The sequence below is a fragment of the Schistocerca piceifrons genome, chromosome 8 (genome assembly GCF_021461385.2).
Source record: "Schistocerca piceifrons isolate TAMUIC-IGC-003096 chromosome 8, iqSchPice1.1, whole genome shotgun sequence".
In the NCBI taxonomy this organism is placed as follows: domain Eukaryota; kingdom Metazoa; phylum Arthropoda; class Insecta; order Orthoptera; family Acrididae; genus Schistocerca; species Schistocerca piceifrons.
In genome coordinates this window covers 409,814,561-409,833,774 of record NC_060145.1, presented here as the reverse complement: position 1 = coordinate 409,833,774, position 19,214 = coordinate 409,814,561, and the positions used below count along the sequence as shown (strand labels likewise).

The 19,214-nt window shown below is 44.1% G+C and overlaps 1 protein-coding gene across 2 annotated transcripts in view; it reads left to right on the top strand.

The window, feature by feature from the left end:
- The window catches only part of LOC124711211 (glucose dehydrogenase [FAD, quinone]), a 476,275-nt gene that overhangs the window by 367,448 nt on the left and 89,613 nt on the right, over positions 1–19,214 (top strand). For both annotated transcript variants that reach the window (XM_047241158.1, XM_047241159.1), the window contains 2 exons: positions 1,623–1,805; positions 5,709–5,939. In XM_047241158.1, the coding sequence (XP_047097114.1) occupies positions 1,623–1,805; positions 5,709–5,939 (414 nt within the window). The remainder of the gene's footprint in view (positions 1–1,622; positions 1,806–5,708; positions 5,940–19,214) is intronic.

Here is a 19,214-nt window from a genome sequence, read left to right as displayed (position 1 = left end):
CGCCTCGGAGTAATCCAAAGCGATGTTGTCCGGACATGGAAGAAATACAGAAAGAAACTGTCGATGACATGCCTCGCTCAGGCCGCCCAAGGGCTACAAGTGTCCAGCCGTCTCGGAGTGATCCAAAACGAAGTTGTTCGGATAGGGGTGAAATACAGAAAGACAGAAATTGTCGATGACATGCCTCGCTCAGGCCGCTGAAGGGCTACTACCGCAGTGGATAACCACTACCTACGAATTATGTCTCGGAGGAACCCCGACAGCATTGCCACCATGTTGAATAATGCTTTTCGTGCAGCCACAGGACGTCGTGTTACGACTCAAACTGTGAGAAATAGGCTGCATGATGCTCAACTTCACTCCCGAAGTCCATGGCGAGGTCCATCTTTGCAAACACGACATCATGCAGCGCGCTACAGATGGGCCCAAAACATTCCGAATGGACTGCTTAGGATTGGCATCACGTTCTCTTCACCGATGAATGTCGCATATGCCTTCAGCCAGACACTCTGCCCAGCGAGTGCAGCAACGTGGAGGTTCCCTGATGTTTTGGGGTGGCATTATGTGGGGCCGACATACGCCGCTGGTGGTCATGGAAGACGCCGTAACGGCTGTACGATACGTGAATGCCGTCCTCCGACCGATAGTGCAACCATATCGGCAGCATAATGGAGAAGCATTCGTCTTCATGGACGACAATTCGCGCCCCCATCGTGCACATCTTATGAATGAGTTCTTTCAGGATAACGACATCGCTCGACTAGAGTAGCCAGCATTTTCTCCAGACATGAACCCTATCGAACATGCATGGGATAGATTTAAAAGGGCTGTTTATGGACGACGTGACCCACCAACCACTCCGAGGGATCTACGCCGAATCGCCGTTGAGAAGTGGGACAATCTGGACCAACAGTGCCTTGATGAACTTGTGGATGGTATGTCACGAAGCATATAGGCATGCATCAATGCAAGAGGTTCAAATGGCTCTGAACACTATGGGACTTATCATCTGAGGTCATCAGTCCCCTAGAACTTAGAACCTGAGGACATCACACACATCCATGCCCGAGACAGGATTCCAACCTGCGACCATAGCGGTCGCGCGGTTCCAGACTGAAGTGCCTAGAACCGCTCGGCCACACCGGCCGACTCAATGCAAGAGGACTTGCTACTGTGTGTTAAGGTACCGATGTGTACAGAAATCTGGACCAACACCTCTGAACGTCTCGCTGTATGATGGTACAACATGCAATATGTAGTTTTCATGAGCAATAAAAAGGGCGGAAATGGTGTTTGTGTTGATCTCTATTCCGGAACTCTCGGAACCGAGGAGATGCCAATTTTTTTTTTAATTGTTGTAGTTTATGCCATAACGTCACAACTGTCATCACTTAAATAATGGCCACGTCTCATGTGTAGAGCATGTCATGAATTCCACTACACGACAAATGACTTTTAAAAACAAGCACACAAATCTTTGGGTTTTTAAACGAAGAAGGAGGTCATGGTCAAATGTCCGTTTTATACAACAATTTAGTAGCCTTGCAGCCAATCCACTGGTGACGCTTTGTTTCCGTACTGCCTGCTGGGTGCTAACCTGTGCCGCTCTGTGTGACCCGCAGATGAACTGCAACTGCCCCGTGTCGCAGCCGCCGGGCCCCACGCTGGCGTCCACGTGCGGCGGCTCCAGCTTCATGCTCTTCATGGGGCTGCTCGAGGTCTTCATCCGCTCGCAGTGCGACCTCGAGGACCCCTGCGGCCGACCCACCAGTCGGCGGCGACAGGACGTCGAGTACGATTTCGTGGTACGTTCTTGCACCATTACCTGTTGCTTTATTACGCGTTCGCTTCCTGAAAGTTATCGAGTCTCTATAGTAAGTGTCTATCCATATGTGTAGGTATTCGTATCAATATCCTCAGCAGGAAGACCGCCTGCGAAACTACATCTATTTCCTCTAGTCCCTACCGTATACGACTTACACGTCAGATCGGATACGTATTTTCATACATGGTGTTTTGTAAGAGCGTGCAAAAATTTAACGGAGGATGCTCTTCTGAACGAAGCAGATAACCTGGGGTTGGAGAAGCCAGCTTAAGGAGATAATAGGAATAAAATCACACTAACGTGTAGTGCATTTTTATTTGTACGCTACTGGCCATTAAGATTGCTACACCAAGAAGAAATGCAGATGATAAACGGGTAATTGGACAGATATGTTATACTAGAACTGACATTTGATTACATTTTCACGAAATTTGGGTGCATAGATACTGAGAAATCAGCACCCAGAACAACCACCTCTAGCCGTAATAACGGCTTTGATATGCCTGGGCATTGAGTCAAATAGAGCTGTCCATTCAGCTTCAACACGATACCACAGTTCATCAAGAGAAGTGACTGGCGTATTGTGACGAGCCAGTTGCTCGGCCACCATTGACCAGACGTTTTCAGTTGGTGAGAGATCTGGAGAATGTGCTGACCAGGGCAGCAGTCGAACATTTTCAGTATCCAGAAAGACCCGTACAGGACCTGGAACATGCGGTCGTGCATTATCCTGCTTACATGTAGGATTTCGCAGGGATCGAATGTAGGGTAGAGGCAGGGGTCGTAACACATCTGAAATGTAATGTCCACTGTTCAAAGTGCCGTCAATGTTGTGACCGAGACGTGTAACCAATGGCACCCCATACCATCACGCCAGGTGTTACGCCAGTATGGCTATGACGAACACACGCTTCCAAGGTGCGTTCACCGCGATGTCGCCAAACACGGATGCGACCATCATGATGCTGTAAACAGAACCTGGATTCATCCGAAAAAATGACGTTTTGCCATTCGTGCACCCAGGTTCGTCGTTGAGTACACCATCGCAGGCGCTACTGTGATGGAGCGTCAAGGGTAACCGCAGCCATGGTCTCCGAGCTGATAGTCCATGCTGCTGCAAACGTCGTCGAACTGTTCGTGCATATGGTTGTTGTCTTGCAAACGACCCCATCTGTTGACTCTGGGATCGAGACGTGGCTGCACGATCCGTTACAGCCATGCGGATAAGATGCTTGTTTCTGCTGACAGTCATTGGATCTCGACCAACGCGAGCAGCAATGTCGCGATATGATAAACGGCAATCGTGATAGGCTACAATCCGACCTTTATCAAAGTCGGAAAAGTGATGGTACGCATTTCTCGTCCTTACACGAGGCATCACAACAGCGTTTCACCAGGCAACGCCGGTCAACTGCTGCTTGTGTATGAGACATCGGTTGGAAACTTTCCTCATGTCAGCGCGTTGCAGGTGTCGCCACCGGCGCCAACCTTGTGTGAATGCTCTGAAAAGCTAATAATTTACATATCACAGCATCTTCTTCCTGTCGGTTAAATTTCACGTCTGTAGCACGTCATCTACGTGGTGTAGCAATTTTAATGGCCAGTAGTGTATTAGTTAGTTGAAGTTAACTGCAAACACCATCTTTGAAACAATGGAAGTACCATTTGTACTGTATCTTACAAAACGTGCTGAAACTGATGGCCACCAACCTAAATGCAATCATGACATCGGCGAAGAAGTATGTGAGGTTCATGTGTAACAGTTATAAACGGCGATGATGATATGTGGTTTGTGGGGCGCTCGACTGCGTGGTTATCAGCGCCCGTTCAAATGCCCAATCTTGTCACTGTCCAGTCTTGCTAGTTTCCCAAACGATGGGTGAAATGACGACTACACAGACACCCAGTCCCCGGGCGGAGAGAATCCCCCACGCGGCCGGAAATCGAACCCGGGATCGCGTGATCCAGAGGCAGCAACGATGGCCGCTAGACCACGAACTGCAGACGAAAAAATAAATAAAAATACTGTGTTAGCATAAGAAATATTTGTTTTAACACGTCTGAAACAAGGGAAGTAAGAGCATAGAATCAGCAACGGAAGTAAGACGCAAGTAACGCAATACAGAGGTTTTCAGTCTGAAATGGATGAAGAACAGATGATAAGCTGTAGAATACAATGTAATAATATATTTGGGGTATGGCCAACGGCCTTGCCGCAGTTGTAACATCGAAATTAAGTGCTGTGAAGCTAGGGTAGCACTTGGATGGGCGACCCTCCAGTCTGCAGAGCGCTGTTGGCAAGCGGGATGCACTCAGCTCTTGTGAGGCAAACTGAGCAGCTACTTGATTAAGAAGTATCGGCTCCGGTCTCGGATACTGACATACGGCCGGGAGAGCGGTGTGCTGACCACATCCCCACCATATCCGTATCCAGTGACGCCTGTGGGCTGAGAATGACACGGCGGCCGTCGGTAACGTTGGGCTTTCATGGCCTGTTCGGGAGGAGTTTAGTAATTTGAGGTATGTGGACAACTGTATATAATATTTCCAAAAGAGTATCCTAGATCTTATTTACAGCACAGCATAAACGTACAACGTTTAATGCGTCAACTCTGGGGCAAGTTCATGTAAACAAACGTGATATTTAACGTCTACTTACTGCTCCTTAGCACATGTAAATAGATTCAAGTCGAAATATATTTATTTATTTGTTTATTTTTGTTCCGTAGGACCAGATTAAGGAGAAGTCTCCATGGTCATGGAACGAGTCAATACATGGAATTATAACACGATAGTAGAATCAGATAAAATGAAATATAAAAAAACATATTCAAGCGATAAGTCTTAAGTTTAAATAAAGAAAATCACAACGTAACACTGGAATTTGCTTAATTTTTTAGCTCCTCCAGGAGCTCCTCGACAGAATAGAAGGAGTGCGCCATGAGGAACCTCTTCAGTTTAGACTTAAAAGAGTTTGGGGTACTGCTAAGATTTTTGAGTTCTTGTGGTAGCTTATTGAAAATGGATGCAGCAGAATACTGCACTCCTTTCAGCACAAGAGTCAAGGAAGTACATTCCACATGCAGATTTGATTTCTGACTAGTATTAACTGAGTGAAAGCTGCTAACTCTTGGGAATAGGCTAATATTGCTAACAACAAACGACATTAATTAAAATATATAGTGTGAGGGCAATGTCAGAATTCCCAGACTATTGAATAGGGGTCGACAAGAGGTTCTCGAACTAACACCACACATAGCTCGAACAGCCCGTTTTTGAGCCAAAAATACACTTTTAGAATCAGAAGAATTACCCCAGAAAATGATACCATACGACATAAGTGTATGAAAATGTGCGAAGTAGACAACTTTTCGTGTTGAAGTGTCACTTATTTCAACTTCTCGAAAAGATTTTAACGTGTCTTAATGTTTTTCTGAAAACAGTAAAACCCACGGAAGGTAGCTTAGAGAGCGGTCAAATTTTTGGATGAAACAGAAATAATCAGACAGTGTCTTGCAGACTGCGGAACTTCTCCCCAATTTTACTTGGCAAACACAGGAAGTAAGAAGATTGGTTGATTTGGGCGAGGTTATCGGTCCCAACTGATGGGGGAAGGATATCGGCCATGCCCTTTTAAAGAAACTATCTCGGCATTTGCCGGAAGCAATTTAGGTAAAGCAGGAAATTCCAAATCAAGATGGCCGGACGCAGATATGAACCGTCGTCCTCCCGAATGCGGGACCAGTACGTTAATCACTATACAATCGCGTTCGGAGAAGTAAGAAGACCTATAAAGTCCAAAAGGTGATCCTTGATGACTGTACTTAGCATAGAGTGTCCCGCCAGCGGCAGAGCGGCTTCGCTGACGTGTGCCCGTCGCCAGGTGGTGGGCGGCGGCAGCGCGGGCTCTGTGGTGGCGGCGCGGCTGTCGGAGATCCCGCACTGGAACGTGCTGCTGATCGAGGCCGGGCTGGACGAGCCGACGGGCGCGCAGGTGCCGTCCATGTTCCTCAACTTCATCGGCAGCAGCATCGACTGGAACTTCCGCACCGAGCCCGAGGAGATGGCCTGCCTCAACGAGAACGAGCGCCGCTGCTCGTGGCCCAGGGGCAAGGTGAGTCGCCGCTCCGCCACTGTTACGGAATCTCACAACTGGAACTGAAGTGATTACTTATGCAGTCGATTGACTGGGTATACAATACGAAGTCAAATTTATTGATCAAGTTACACAGTAGTATAAATAGCATGATCAATACAACTTACTGGCTGCAAGTTATAAGAATGGCTAAAAGGATAAAGCTACTAAAAATTGAACTGCTGCAGCCAATTCTTATCCAAATCCCATTACAACTTTAACGTCCGTAATATACCTTCTGATAAAGACTTAACAGGACGTTTGATAGACAAGACTTGTTAAAAACAACATATAAAAAATCCGGACTTACTACTGTTATAAAACGATAATAAAATATTGATTCATCGCCCCTATCAATCATACAATTATCATGGAACCCACTACTCTTCAGAACCAGGTTAGACACTATTAGATAGGCGGCCGCTATGACCGAGCGATTCTGGGCTCTTCAGTCAGGAACCGCGCTGCTGCTACGGTCGCGGGTCCGAATCCTGCCTCGGGCATGGATGTGTGTGGTGTCCTTAGTTTAGTCAGGTTTAAGTAGTTCTAAGTTCTAGGGGACTGATGACCTCAGATGTTACGTCCCATAGTACTCAGAGCCATTTGAACCAACTAGTAGGTGAACACTTTTTACAACATCATTTACAGAAATACGGAAATCTAAATTGGATACAAAGTAATGCTTCCCTTGCAACACGCCTCAACTGCTGCCAGTATCTCGTCGAATAATTCAGCAGTATAGAATGTGTATATGGCGTTTTCTCTTTTCACGGAAGCAACATTACATGTATATATGTGGTGTCTGTTCTTTCGGACATATCCGAAAGAATAGACACCATTTTGATCCAGTAACCGTTATGATTAAGACACAAAGGAATTAGAGACATTGAATGCGAGTTGGCATTGATTTAAACCAATGGAGAAAGTTGAAAATTCGCGCCGGACCGGAATTCAAACTGGGGGGCTCCTGATTACTAGGCAGATGCTCTGATCATTGAGCCATCCAGACGTAGTTGTCATTGTGATACCCTAGCATGCCTCCCTTCAAACCCAGCATGTCCGAAAGAACAGACATCACACACACACACTATATAATATATATCTCCAGTGCAGATGCACATCCGATTCGAACTATTACGGGAATTGACGAAATGACGCGAGTAATGAAGATAATGGGCAAGGGGCACTATATTTCTTGTGCGTGGGTAAGTTCAGAATTTGGCTCTGACGGGAGGCGTGCTTGGGCAGTTCGTGCCCTTGGGATGACCACTGTGTCCAGAATGCTCAATGGTCAGAGCATCTGCCTAGTAAACAGAAGACCCGCTTTCGAATCCCGGTGTGGCACCATTTTTCAACTTTCCCAATTGATTTAAATCAATGCTCACTTAGGTCTTAGACACTGGTTCCATTAACCTGCAACAGGCAAGTGTTATACATTGGGAACAACGTTTCATTAGCTTCATAAATAATATGCGAGCACCTGTAACGTGCTCAGTAGCGTCAGACTGTTACAATAAGTAATGGAGAAACACCAGTCTCTTATTCTGGCGCCTTATTAGGATACCTTTAGTAATCTTTTTAAATTACCATGGACATATTGCAAAGGACCTACCACTATTAAATTCAGCATCTTGTCTCCGAACCACAGATGGGAGTCTTGTCTTTCAGAAGACAACAGAGATAAAGAGATAAACAGTAGCAGGAGGCTTCTTCAATAACCTCTCGACAGAGGCACAGTACAATTATACCTTGATTAATAGGTTGGATTCACAGGTTCTTACGTCGCCACAAACTCAGCTATTGCATTTTCCGATAAAACATTGATCCTTCTGCTTGAGAAGGGCTCCGAGCGCATCACTTTTTCCCGACCAAATCTCTCGACTCACGACCCACTTCTCGAACCTCGCGTTTCTGGCTTCTCCCATTCCAGTTAATCAACCCTCCCTCGCGGCCGACCACGATGCCAGAGAACCTCTCGCATTTCCCGGTCCGAAGAGAGGTCGTTGCCCCTTAACGAGACTATTGATAAGTGCGACGTCGGAGACCTGGAAAACCTTATCTGTCACATCAAGAGAAACTGTATGAGTGAAAACAGGAATCTTTTTGGAAATTACTGAATGATGATTATGGAACTGATCTTTCTTCAGCAAATCTCAACTTATGATAGGTATGTGGGCAAATGGAAGTCGATATCCTTGGTGCAGCGAAGGAATTTGAATCGTGAGTCCTCCGGTGCACATTGCATGCCAATTACGCTCCTTTTGGAGGACGCTGACATATTAGCGCAATACTTAGCAAGCGTGTACAACTCTACTAAAAGACGAAACTTGCACAATCACAACAATGCTCGAGAAAGGAAATAGGGGTAATCAGCTGAATTACAGCCCCATACACTGACATCGATTTACAGTAGGGTTTTGGAGCAGATATTGTGTTCTAACGTAATTAATTACCTCGGAGTAGCTTTGTTATTCCCAGGAAGTAATGGGTGATATTAACAGAGAATGTGAAGTTGATTTCATATATCTGCATTTCTAGAAGGCTTTTGACACAGTTCCTCACAATCTTCTAACCAAACTGCGTGGCTATGGGGTACTGTCTCATTTGTGCGACGCGATTAATGATTTAGTGCCAGAAAGGCCAAAATTCGTAGTAGCTGTCAGTTAGTAAAATAGAAATTATACCTGGTAAGGCAATGTTATAGGACCTCTGCGTTTTGTTTATCTCTATAAACGGTTTAGGAAACGATCTGAGCAAGACTCTTAGATTTTTTGTAGCTGTTGCAGTCCTTTACCGACTGATAAAATCATAACACCAGTCACAATTTTAAAAATGGAAAATATTTGGTGAAGATAGTTACATAGTGCGGAAAGTCAAAATTGACCCGGAAAACAGCGTAAAAAAAGTACATCAAGCTTCAGTTACAGATGCAGCACACAAGTTCCAGGGTTGTCGGTTTAAGTAAATATCTAGAAATTATATTTACGAACAACTTAAACAGACATCATCATGTAGATGATCTTGTGGGGAAGGGGAACCAAAGACTGCGTTTTATTGTCAAAACACGAAGATGCAACAGATCTCTTACAGATACTCCATTCACTACGGATGTCCGTTTCCTTCTGTAGCATTGCTGTGCATTTGGTATGCTTACCACATAGGACTGACGAAGAAAAATTTCGTTTAGTACTAGCATGAAACAGAGGAGAAAGGGTCACGAATATGGTACGCGTGTTGCGGTGGCAATCATTAACAAAAAGGCGTGTTTCGTTGCGGTGAGATCGTTTCACGAAATTTCAACCGCCAACTTTTTCCTCCGAACTCGAAAATATTTTTGACGCCCACCGACGTAGCGAGATCTGATCACCGTAATACAATAAGAGAAATTAGGCTCGCACGGGAATTATGTATTCTTTTCCCCGCACGCTGTTCAGGAGTGGAAAAGTTCAGGGATAGTGCGAAAGTTTTTCGGTAAAACCTATACCATGTATTTAAGTGTAAAAAATTGCTGAGTGATGCAGATGTAGATGTAGAAACAATCCACAATAGTTGAAAAATATTCATCCTGTGATACCACATTTCCTTTATTAGTGAATTAAGCTACAAATTAAAATTTAAACAAACATGTTGCATATGTTCCTAAGACAGGAGTGGAGACGGAAATTGCTTAAAATTTTTCTCTCTATACAGAAGTAATTTTGGGCTAGTTTAATTTTAAGGCATTATCTTTCAAATTATAATTATTGTTAGTCACCATGGTGGCGGTGAACGGTAGAGAAGCTCCTTAGTTTGCAGAAGGACGCCACGTGCACGAGGATACATTCCTGGGAGGCAGCTGGTCGTTAGGACCAGCCAGGTAATGGTGCGTTACAGATCTGGGGTAACCCGTACAAATACAGAAATATGCGATGTGACGTAGCATGTGAAAGTTGCTGTATTTGGACGGGTTACTCCTGTAACCAAAGTATCAGATCTGAAGATGGTTCTAGATGAACCGAAACCGGTCATATGAATAAACATTTTGCAATCAAGACGGATTATAAGTAACATTACGTCTTATAGGCTCCTCATTGTTATAATTTCTCTCTCTCGCTCGTCTCACACTCATAGAGTTTTACATTTTTGTAACTTTTATTTCATCTGATGGTTCAATACTTACGAAATTACGCACTTTCACCTCCAAATTTTAGTGCTTAATCTTCGAAAGAATCAGTGTGGAAGTAAGCGGGGTACTGAAGCACTAAAGAATAATGAGACGCGTTTGAAGCTCCCTAAAGATGTAGATAACGCTTCGATAAGGAACAACGCAGCAGACAGAGCAGCTGAAGAACAGTGGACGTATCTGAAAAGTGTAATCACAGAGAAACGTCGGTATTAGGAAGGTAACTGCCAATAAATACTTCAACTGACCATCGAAAGAAGTACAAAAATATTCAGGAAAAGACAGGAATACAGCAATGTAAATCACCCTAGAATGAAATAAATGGGCAGTACAGGGAAGTTAAGGAGAAATGGCTGCATTAAAATGTGAAAAAATTATCTCCGGCATGACTGACTCAGCATACAAAAAGATCAATACAACCTTCGGTGAAATTAAAAGCAAGGATGATAACACCAAGATTGCAATAGTAATTGCTCTGTTAAATGAAGAGGAGTGAACGGGTAAGTGGAAAGAGTAGATTGAAGACTTCTATGAATGGGAGGTTTTGTCTAGTGACTTGATAGAAGAAGAAACAGGAGTCGACGTGGAAAAGATAGTGGAACCAGTATTAGAATCAGAATTTAAAAAGGGCGGAAGGGATAGATATCATTCCACCGGAATTTGTAAAACCATGTAGAAAGTGGCAACAGAAGACTATTCAGTTGGCGTGTAGAACCTATCAGGCTGTCGACATTCCAGCTGACTCCAGCAGGGGCAGATAAGTGCGAAAACTATCGCCCCATCAGCGTAAAAGCTCACGCATTCAAGATGCTGACAAGAATAATATACAGAAAAATTGAAAACTGAGGATCTGTTGAATGACGATCAGTTTGTTTTCAGTGCAGGTAAAGGCACCAGAGACGTGGTTCTGACGTTGTGGTTCATACTGGGAGTAAGGCCTAAGAAAAATCAAGATCATAGGATTCATCGATCATCGAGAAAAACAGTTCGACAATGTCAAATAGCGTAAGATCTTCGAAGTTCTGAGAAAATTATGGGTAAACTATAGGGACCGACGGGTAATATACAATATGTACAAGAACCAAAAGGGTACAGTAAGAATGCACGACCAACGAAGAGGTGCTCTGATTAAAAAGGGTTTAAGACAGGGACGCAGCCGTTTCGCTCCTGCCGTTGAATCTGTTCGACGAAGAAGTAATGACAGAAATAAAAGAAGGTTTCAGCAGTAAGATTAAAATTCAGGGTTAAAGGCTATCAAATAGGATTCAGTGATGATATTGATATCCTTAGTGAGGTTGAAGAAAATTAAGGATCTGTTGAATGCAATAGTCTAATGAGCACGGATTATGGTTAGAGAGTATAACGAAGAAAATAATGAGAAGGAGCAAAAATGAAAATAGTGAGAAACAAGCTTAACATCGAAACTGGCGATTACGAAGTAGACGGAGGTAAGGACTTGTGCTATCCTGGAAGCAAAATAACCCACGACAGACATACCAATGATGACATAAAAAGTAGTTCTAGCAAAAAAGGCATTCCTAGGCAACAGAAGTCTACTAGTATGAAGCATAGGCCTTAATTCGAGCAAGATACTGTTGAGAACTTGCGTCTGCAGCACAGGATTAAGTGGACATCGGGAAAACCGGAACAGAAAGGAATCGAAGCATTTGAAACGTGGTAGTACAGAAGAATGTTGAAAGTTAGGTGTACTGATAAGATAAGGAATGAGGAGGTTCTTCGTAGAATGGGCAAAGAAAGGAACACACGTAAAACACGGACAAAAAGAAGGATGATAGAACATGTATTACGACATCAGGGGAAAACTTCTATAGTACTTGATTGCTCTGTAGAAGTTAAACACTGTATAGTAAACAGATACTGGAAAATATCTTACAAATAATTGTGACGAATGTTGCAAGTGCTCCTCTGAGATGGATAAGTTATCCCAGGAAAGGAATTCGTGGGAGGCAGATTGAAAAGGACAAATGACGAAGGGAAAAGTCGTTTTCTGTTTCCTTGTAAATTTTGAAAGCAGAATATATCGCAATTAAGCAGTCGTATTTTGGCTCTCCCCATTGTTATGGTTGTAGTACTGCCTTCCTATTCACCCACATCCGCGTGCTTCCACGATATACGACATAACATCGAATCAATGGCTGTCTTTTGGTAGCGGGAGCGGTCGGCTGGCGAAGTGTAACACCAAAATCCGGTTTCACAAGACTGTACCTCGTGTGTGAAAGAAGATAGAAATGTGGAGTAAATGTTGGCTAGCGCATCAAAACAATAAATTTACTGTGGCGCCAGCTGTAAGCAACTGGTTCATGTGGTTGCCGGTAGGTGTGTCCCTGGCTGAGCTAGGCCGCAGAGTGCGTCGTTACGTCAACAACACAGCGTTCTGCGTTCTCTGTTTCAAGAGGCGCAGTTCAGTTGCACTGTGCGGTGTGATTTTCATCGAGAGGACGACTCAACAACTCGTCCAGCGTAAGGCGCGTACAGATCTCGTATCGCACTACTGACCTCCAATCCCGCGGTATGTGCTTTCGTTTTGAGGGATTTTGTGAATGACTTCGTCTACGTGCCTCCCCTTGCAACAACTGAGAGTGAAATGCGATGCCGCATAGGAACAGTAATACCGGCACTAACTCCAGAAGTCCTCACAAAAGTATTTGATGAGTTTGACTGTTCTCCGGATGTTTGGCGCGCGTCTGGTGGAGGGCGCATTAAATCTTTGTGAAAGATAACTCAAAAATTTGATCCTAGACGTAGTTATAAAAACGTAAACGTACACACATGTAATAGATATAACCTTGTGAAATCGGATAGATATTTGAAAATAGCAGTTTCCTTGCTCTATGAGTAAGTAAACAATTACCCCAAGTTTCTATATTCATGCATAACGTAGTTTCGTGAATAGAGGGGAACCTTTCGAAATACTCCGTACACTGCAACCTTGAGTCATAGAACTCACCTCAAACGCAAAGTCCAAGTGTTATTTAATGTACAGTAATGAAAGAGAGACGCCATCAAGGCATCTGTAATACTATTACGAGAAGTTCTCAGTGTTTTCATACTTTCGTCAAAAATAATTGTAGTGCTGCTACATTAGGTAACAACAGTGTGAATCACAACTGAATGAAAAGGCTTATATTTCTCATCATAAAACGAATTTTTAACTATATATATGACGGTAGTATCTGTTCCCGAAAGAACAGTTACCGTGGATGACCATGCAGCTTTGCTAGAAATGAAATGATAATTAAATAGACACCCTAGCTGCAAGCAGGCGGTGGCTCAGATGGATAGAGCGTCTGCCATGTAAGCAGGAGATCCCGGGTTCGAGTCCCGGTCGGGGCACACATTTTCAACATGTCCTCAATGAAGTGTATCAACGCCTGCTTGCAGCTAGGGTGTCTATTTAATTATCATTTCATAAAACGAATTGTTTGAAGAATAGTGAAATTCAGGAATAAATGACATGTATTAGCATATAAACTGTGTAGGAGAAATTTTGTGAAGTTTGGAAAGTAGAAGATGAGGCACTGGCGGGAAGTAAAGCTGTGAAGGCTGGTCGTGGATCTTTTATGCGTAGCTCAGTCGGTAGAGCACTCACCCCCAAAAAGCAAAGGTCCTTGGTTCGAGTGCCGGTCCGGTACAGAATTTTAATCTGGTAGGATGTTTCAGTAATGGTTCTGTCCCACTAACTTTTTTTAGTAAGCGACAGTGCGGGACGGTAAAGTCAACGAACACAGAATCAACCTAAATGCTGTTGTATACAGCTCTATGGATCTCACGGAGGAACAGAACGAGCTGAGTTTCGCCAGATCTCTGTTTGCAGAATCCATGAAGATATCTACAGAGATTTTCGTCCTCCAGAAACGTTGTCATACATTAGCATAAAACTGTTCCATAATTCTACAACAGACTGACGTCAGCGATATGGCCGTAATAATAATGTTCGTTTGTTCTACGTCCCTTCTTACAAACGGGAATGACCTGCGCTTTTTTTCAGTCGCCTTGTACTCTTCGTCACTCCACTGACCTACGATAAACTGCTGCTAGAAGGAGCATCTTACAGGTATCCTATCCCGTCCATACTGCTACGCGATTACACTCAAGGAAGATGGTGGTACCGTCTAAAGGAATTGGAAGATCAGCTGAACAGATGGGCGGTATCTCGGAAAGGGGTTATGAAATGAACACCACTAAGCTAGACTGAAGACCACAACAACAACGAATGCATGTACACGCACAATAAATACTTAACACCATTGCCGAGAAGGAACTCGTACGAAAACAGTTAGGTTATTGTAACAAGTGACTCCATAGTGATTTGCTTGGAGCAGATGGGAGCCAGTGCTTACTTGTCGAGCTGTCGCTCTGGGTCACAGATGATGTTGATGTTGGAGTGTGGGACGCTCAACATCGTGGTCATCAGCGACCTTATAAGTTCCAATCTTTCCCTTCCCAGTCCCGTCGCTGCCCGAATGATAATGAGATGATGAGGACAACACAAACACAAACAGAGAAAATCCCCGACGATGCTGGCAGTCGAAGCCGGGATCCCGGGATCCAGAGGCAGCAACGCTAGCCACTAGACTAAGAGCTGCGTACTGGCTCAGAGAACCTACTCTCGCTTTGACAGCGACACGCAAAGCTTTGTTGTTGGAAAGTAGTGATAGTGAATATAAAGACATTTGGCCGGTTTCCTCTGAAGACCGTAGCACTTTTCATAATTGATACTTTCACTTAAACCACGCTCTACGAATGAATGTTTCGTAGCAAGGTTTCTTCAGACACAGCAACGATACTTCTAATGGTGTACGGCAGACTAACTCGATTTGTAGAACGGCGTTTATGGATAAGGTTTATCAAAGGAGACGCCAAGTTCTTCAATAATAGAAGCAACTCATTCAATCGCATTTCGTGAACTGATATGAATGTCCATCTTTCAGTCCACAAGATCTGGTACGTAGGACACCCACATGCATGATAATTAATTTAGAGAGATCCGCTTCAGTTGTACTAATATTTATAAAATCCCATCTTCAGACGTAAGAAGTTACAGTATTTGGTAATACATCACATGCGGTCCGGCCAGTCAGAGCAGAGTTCCAATCACTGCATGATAGCGGAACCTGTCTGCCGCTGGGCAGCCGCACGGTATGAAAGCCAACCACTCCTGCGTGGAGGGCCACACCGGAGGCCTGGAAGCGCGCTGATTGGCGTTCCTACAGTGCGGCTGCCCAGCGGTGGAAAGTTTCCGCCAGCAAGCAGTGACCGGAGCTCTTGTACTGACTGGCTCGACCGCATGTGACGTACACTGAAGCGCCCGAGAAACTGGTGTAGGCATGCATGTTCAAATAGAGCAACGCCTATACAGGGTGTTACAAAAAGGTACGGCCAAACTTTCAGGAAACATTCCTCACACACAAATAAAGAAAAGCTGTTATGTGGACATGTGTCCGGAAACGCTTAATTTCCATGTTAGAGCTCATTTTAGTTTCGTCCACCTACGCTCAATGGAGCACGTTATCATGATTTCATACGGGATACTCTACCTGTGCTGCTAGAACATGTGCCTTTACAAGTACGACACAACATGTGGTTCATGCACGATGGAGCTCCTGCACATTTCAGTCGAAGTGTTCGTACGCTTCTCGACAACAGATTCGGTGACCGATGGATTGGTAGAGGCGTACCATTTCCATGGCCTCCACGCTCTCCTGACCTCAACCCTCTTGACTTTCATTTATGGGGGCATTTGAAAGCCCTTGTCTACGCAACCACGAACCAAATGTAGAGACTCTTCGTGCTCGTATTGTGGACGGCTGTGATACAATACGCCATTCTCCAGGGCTGCATCAGCGCATCAGGGATTCCATGCGACGGAGGGTGGATGCATGTATCCTCGCTAACGGAGGACATTTTGAACATTTCCTGTAACAAAGTGAAGTCACGCTGGTACGTTCTGTTGCTGTGTGTTTCCATTCCATGATTAATGTGATTTGAAGAGAAGTAATAAAATGAGCTCTAACATGGAAAGTAAGCGTTTCCGGACACATGTCCACATAACATATTTTCTTTCTTTGCGTGTGAGGAATGCTTCCTGAAAGTTTGGCCGTACCTTTTTGTAACACCCTGTATAAGACAACAAGTGTCTGGCGCCGTTGTTAGATCGGTTACTGTTGCTGCAATGGCAGATTATCAAGGTTTAAGTGAATTTGAACGTGGTGTTTTTGTCGGCGCTTGAGCGTACGACCAATTCACGAGTGTACCGTGAATATCAAGGAATCCGGTAAAACATCAAATCACCGGCACCGCTGCGGCCGGAAAAAGATCCTGCAAGAACGGGACCAACGATGACTGAAGGTAATCATTCCACGTGACAGAAGTGCAAGCTTTCCGAAAATTGCTGCAGATTACAATACTGGGCCATCAACAAGTGTCAGCGTGCAAACCATTCAACGAAACATCATTGATATGGGCTTCCAGAGCCGAAAACACACTCGTGTACCCTTGATGACAGCACGACACAAAGCTTTAAGCCTCGCCTGGGCCAGTCAACACCGACATTGGACTGTTGATGATTGCCGGCCGTGGTGGCCGAGCAGTTCTAGGTGGTTCAGTCCGGAACCAGGCAGCTGCTACGGTCGCAGGTTCGAATCCTGCCTAGGGCATGGATGTTTGTGATGTCCTTAGGTTAGTTAGGTTTAAGTAGTTCTAAGTCTAGGGTACTGATGACCTCAGATGTTTAGTCCGATAGTGCCCAGAGCCATTTGAACTGTTGATGATTGGAAACATGTTGCCTGGGCGGACGAGTCTCGTTTCGAATTGTATCGAGTGGATGGACGTGTACGGGTTTGGAGACTACCTCATGAATCCATGGACCCTGCATGTCGGCATGGGACTGTGCAAGCTGATGGAGGCTCTGTAATGGTGTAGGGCGCGTGCGTTTGGAATAATATTGGATGCCTGATACGTCTAGATACGACTCTGACGAGTGACACGTGCGTAAGCATCCTCTCTGATGGCATGCATCCATTAAAGGCCATTGTGCATTCCGACGGACTTAAGCAATTCCAGCAGGACAGTGCGACACCCCACACGTCCCGAATTGCTGCAGAGTGACTCCAGAAACACCCTTTTGAGCTTAAACACTTCCACTGCCCACGAAAGCATATCTGGGATGCCTTGCAACGTGCTGTTCAGAAGAAATCTCGAACCCCTCCAACGGATTTACGGACAGCCCTGCAGTATTCATAGTGTCAGTTCCTTCCAGCACTACTTCAGACATTACTCGAGTCCACGCCACGTCGTGTTGCGGCACTTCTGCGTGCTCGCAGGGATCCTACACGATATTAGGCAGGTGTACCAGTTTCTTTGGCTCTTCAGTGTATTATCAAATGCACCTGAATATGGGATTTTAAAATCTCGAAAGTGGTCGAGGTTTAAATGAATATTACTACAACTACTGAAGGCGATCTCTCTAAATTAACTACATATTTTAATATAACTTCAAGCAGCAACGACACCTGGATGAGCGATACTCAACAAATATCAAGATATCATATTTCGAATGTTCTTCATTTAATTGTGTCACCAATAGTTAGCATTCGCTTCTTTTAAGCTACCAAACCTTCGCAAGGTGATTAAGTATACAAGCTGTTGACTGAATTGTTTGTATTTCCTCGAATAAAATTAACTCCAGAAAAAAACCAACTGCAATTAAGTTGTGATTACCATTATTGAGCAATGCAAGTTAGGATGTTTTGATGATATTATGTTCTTAGTTGCACAGAATATAGTTTTGTCACATCTGCGTCAACATTACACAAGCCACTGTGTAGAGTTCAGGAGAATGTACTTAGTACCATTTCAATCATTAAATAACGTGTTCCACTAGCAACTGAACAAAAGAAAAATTATTTCTTGTAAGATAGTATATTAGCACTAATCTCCCTAATTTTATCCTTACTGGAGATGAAGTGAAATTTTTGAACACCTGACGTGAAGACCGCTGTTTTCAGTAAAATACGTTTACTAAGCACGCAAATGGCCCCCCATTGTCTAACGGTAGTGTCTATGTCTAATATCAAAAGGTCCTACGTCCTAAGTTCCATCCCAGCCACTGCTTAAATTTTCAATAAATTTCATCAGGAATGGCGGCCAAAGACTTTCGTCAAAACGTATCATTCTCGTTCTGCCAAGTGCCTAGTCACGTAGGGTGGAGCAGTTTCTGACAACCTTCTGCCCTTGACATGGGAAACTACCCCGAAAAGATGCAAGAATCAGCCTTAATTAGCGGCTTGAAGACGTAGATAGCAATGCAGTAAGAACATGTAGAGTATCAACATGACGTGTCACCCATAGTGATGATTGTTCTATCCATTGGTAAAAGATTCCAAATTAGTCCCAACCCTCCGCCCCCCTCCCTCCCCAATTCGGATCTCAAAACCAACGCCAAGAACAATAGTTTATATACACATGATAACGGCACAAGGAAGATAATGAGGTGGTGAAAGTATACTACATACTGAACAGGTAACTCAGTATGCAGCAAGAAATTATAGTGTAATAATTATGGAGCATTGTAACGCTGTAGTATGGAAATATAGGCTTAGCTGTAGGAATAGATTTCGCTAGTAATAGCAAGATACCGTTCAAAATTCACAAGAGGTGCAGGTATACATAGAAAAGACCCAGAGACACAGCAAGATTCCATTGGATTATATCAAGGTCAGACAGATATTTTGAAATGAGATATTGACTTGTAGGGCGTAACTAAGAGTAGATATAGATTTGGACCACAATGAAGAAGAAGATGAGGTATAAGAGCCTCGTCCGGAAAAATCAGTGGGCTAAGAAGTGAGATACCGAAATGCTGTGGAATGGTTAGACGCGTTCTCCAAGGATATGGATATTGTGATAGTTCACTATAAGAGGGATCACTGAAAAGGGCAAAACATAGGTAAAAGGAAGTTAAGTCAGAGAAAACCTTGCGTAACAGAAGAAGTACTAAAACTGATCGATGAGGTACGAACACGGTCAGGGAAAGACAAGAGTACGACAATACAGATCACTTAGGAATGCAA